The 2,729-nt window shown below is 52.4% G+C and overlaps 1 protein-coding gene across 1 annotated transcript; it reads left to right on the top strand.

Moving 5' to 3' along the window:
• Positions 1-1,445: 1,445 nt before the first annotated feature.
• LOC139684117 (olfactory receptor 14C36-like) lies at positions 1,446-2,213 on the top strand (the record flags this gene model as incomplete). Its single annotated transcript, XM_071579716.1, has 1 exon — positions 1,446-2,213. A coding segment is annotated over one exon (768 nt), but the record flags the coding sequence as incomplete, so codon positions are not given.
• Between the last annotated feature and the right edge of the window lie 516 nt (positions 2,214-2,729).

Below are 2,729 nucleotides of genomic sequence, written 5' to 3'. Positions count from 1 at the left end.
CTGCCAGGAGGAAAATGTCCAGGCAGCAGGGATATGATCAGGGAATGAAGGGGAGCTAAAAGGAGAACTGCTGTGGGAAGGAGGGCACTGTTGGTGTCTGTGAGGTGGCACAGTTGGGTCAGGGTAACACTGTCCTCAGTGCCTGCTGTCTCTGCCCTGGCCTCTCAGAGAAGGCACCACAATATTTTTCCTTCTTTCTCCACTACTCCGATACTGTTCTTGTCTTGTTCTCTCAGTGAGGCTCTGGGATTTGCAGCATCTGAGTCAGGCACTGCCCTTGTGATTCCTGTCATGCAGGTGTGTCCTTAGGAATGCAATGTTAAAGCTTTCCTCTAACCTGTGGGCTGTGGGCAGTGTGTGTGACAGGGGAATGAGCTGACTCTCCCTTAATGAGCCACCATCCCCAGGGCACTCAGGGATCTCCTTGTCATGTCCTTCCAAGCACTGAGCTGCCCTCCTGCATGCAAATCTCTCCTACAGCATATTTCTGCTACCAGAATTCCCCATGGAGAAGCACAGAGATGTTATAACTGAGGAAACACTGTTGGGTTTGTCAAATGAACTGTGTCTTTGGCAGAATTGATTCTTCCCCAAAGACCTTAAGAAAGGCTGAGACATTCAGTGATCCCTCTGCTCTCAGCAGGGTCTGGTTTCTTCTCAGGGTAACATGGAGGAGGTGATTGTCCTCTGATCCCCAAAGGTGCAAACACAGGGCAATGGGGAAGAAGACTGTCCAGTTCTTTACCTTGCCCTGAGCTACAGGAATCCCTTTACCTCCCAGACCTGGCTGTGGCTCATTCTGTGTGCAGCAGAAATGATGGGGATTTCTGACCTCAGAGAACCAGGCATGGAAAGTGGCCAGGAAATGTATTCCCTAAATCCCCTTCCTGCCATCCCTGTCCTTAAGAACTGAGAGTGTAGATGCTAATAAGTTTTCAGCATTAGGAATGATTCCATCTGACAAATCCAGAATATGCCACATGTCCCCAAAGGCACCGCAGTGGGGCAGGGATGGCTTCTCCAGAGCCCACACACACAGGCCTGGCTGCTCTTGGCACACTCAGACAGCCAAAAGGGAGCTCAAGTCAGAAACTGAGATGAGGGTTTTCCTCAGAGAAGGAACAAGGGTGGTTGAGACAAAGGGGGACAGTGTACAGGAAATGGCACCAGTTTAGCTCGAAGCAGCCTGTGCTGACTTGTCCCTGTCTTTTTCTACATCAACAGGTCCCCATATGCAGAGGCAGCAAATGTCCAACAGCAGCTCCATCAGCCACTTCCTCCTCCTGCCATTGGCAGACACGCGGCAGCTGCAGCTTCTGCTCTTGTGGCTCTTCCTGGGCATCTTCCTGGCTGCCCTCCTGGGCAACGGCCTCATCATCAGCGCCGTAGCCTCTGACCACCACCTGCACACCCCCATGCACTTCTTCCTGCTCAACCTGTCCCTCATAGACCTGGGCTCCATCTGCACCACTGTCCCCAAGGCCATGCACAACTCCCTCTGGAACATCAGAACCATCTCCTATAAGGGATGTGTTGCACAGGTCTTTCTGATTTTCCTCGTAGTTGGAGTACAGTTTTCCCTCCTCACCATCATGTGCTACGACCGCTACGTTGCCATCTGCAAACCCCTGCACTACGGGACCCTCCTGGGCAGCAGAGCTTGTGCCCACATGGCAGCAGCTGCCTGGACTACTGGGGTTTTTTATGGTTTCCTGCACACAATCAATACATTTTCCCTGCCCTTATGCCATGGCAATGCCCTGGGCCAGTTCTTCTGTGAAGTGCCCCAGATTCTCAAGCTCTCCTGCTCACACTCCTACCTGAGAGAACTTGGGCTCATTGTGGTTAGTGGGGGGCTTATTGTGGGATGTTTCATTTTCATAGTTTTCTCCTATGTGCAGATCTTCAGGGCTGTGCTGAGGATCCCCTCTGAGCAGGGACGGCACAAAGCCTTTTCCACATGCCTCCCTCACCTGGCTGTGGTCTCTCTGTTTGTCAGCACTGCCTTCTGTGCCTACCTAAAGCCCCTTTCTCTCTCCTACCCATCCCTGGACCTGGTTCTGGCAGTTCTGTACTCGGTGCTGCCTCCAATAGTCAACCCCTTCATCTACAGCCTGAGGAACCAAGAACTCAAGGATGCTGTGAAGAAAAAGATGACTGGATGCTTTTCAGCAACCAGACACTGCTTGCTTTCCTCTGTCAATGGCCTGTAGTTTATGTCATGAGAGATGAAGTCTAACCTCATTTATCATTGTTTTTTCCCTTTCTAATATTATTGTCTTCAATGATATTTCATTATTAACTTCATTCTACTATTTAGCTCCCCCATTTTCTGTGACCCAGCCCAGGAATTCCTCTGGGCACCCCCCCATAGGGGCTGTTCCCCACCCTGGATGCTCCTGACCTGGGCTGGGGCTGCACAGGGGGCTGTGGGACCAACTGTGGGGCAGTGGGGCACAAAGGGGCCACAGAGTCACTGCCAGGGGGTGGGAGCAAGGCCAGGCACAGACAAGGAATTCCTGGGCATGGCCTGAGCTGTGCACGTGGGACTGTGGGAAAGGCAAAGCTCCCCTGGAGTTGGTGGCTGCAGGAAAAGTCAAGAGCCAAAAGAGCCTCAGTGGCTGTACTGGAGACCAAGGCTGAAGGAGGGAAATGCTGGGCTGCTGTGGGATGGGGAGGGGGATTTAATTCCAGCAGACACTGCTGTGGTGCTGAGGGACTCCATGGCT

Source organism: Pithys albifrons, chromosome 31 (genome assembly GCF_047495875.1).
Source record: "Pithys albifrons albifrons isolate INPA30051 chromosome 31, PitAlb_v1, whole genome shotgun sequence".
Classification (NCBI taxonomy): Eukaryota; Metazoa; Chordata; class Aves; order Passeriformes; family Thamnophilidae; genus Pithys; species Pithys albifrons.
The sequence above is the reverse complement of the archived record's forward strand: the minus strand, read 5'-3'. Positions and strand labels throughout refer to the sequence as shown.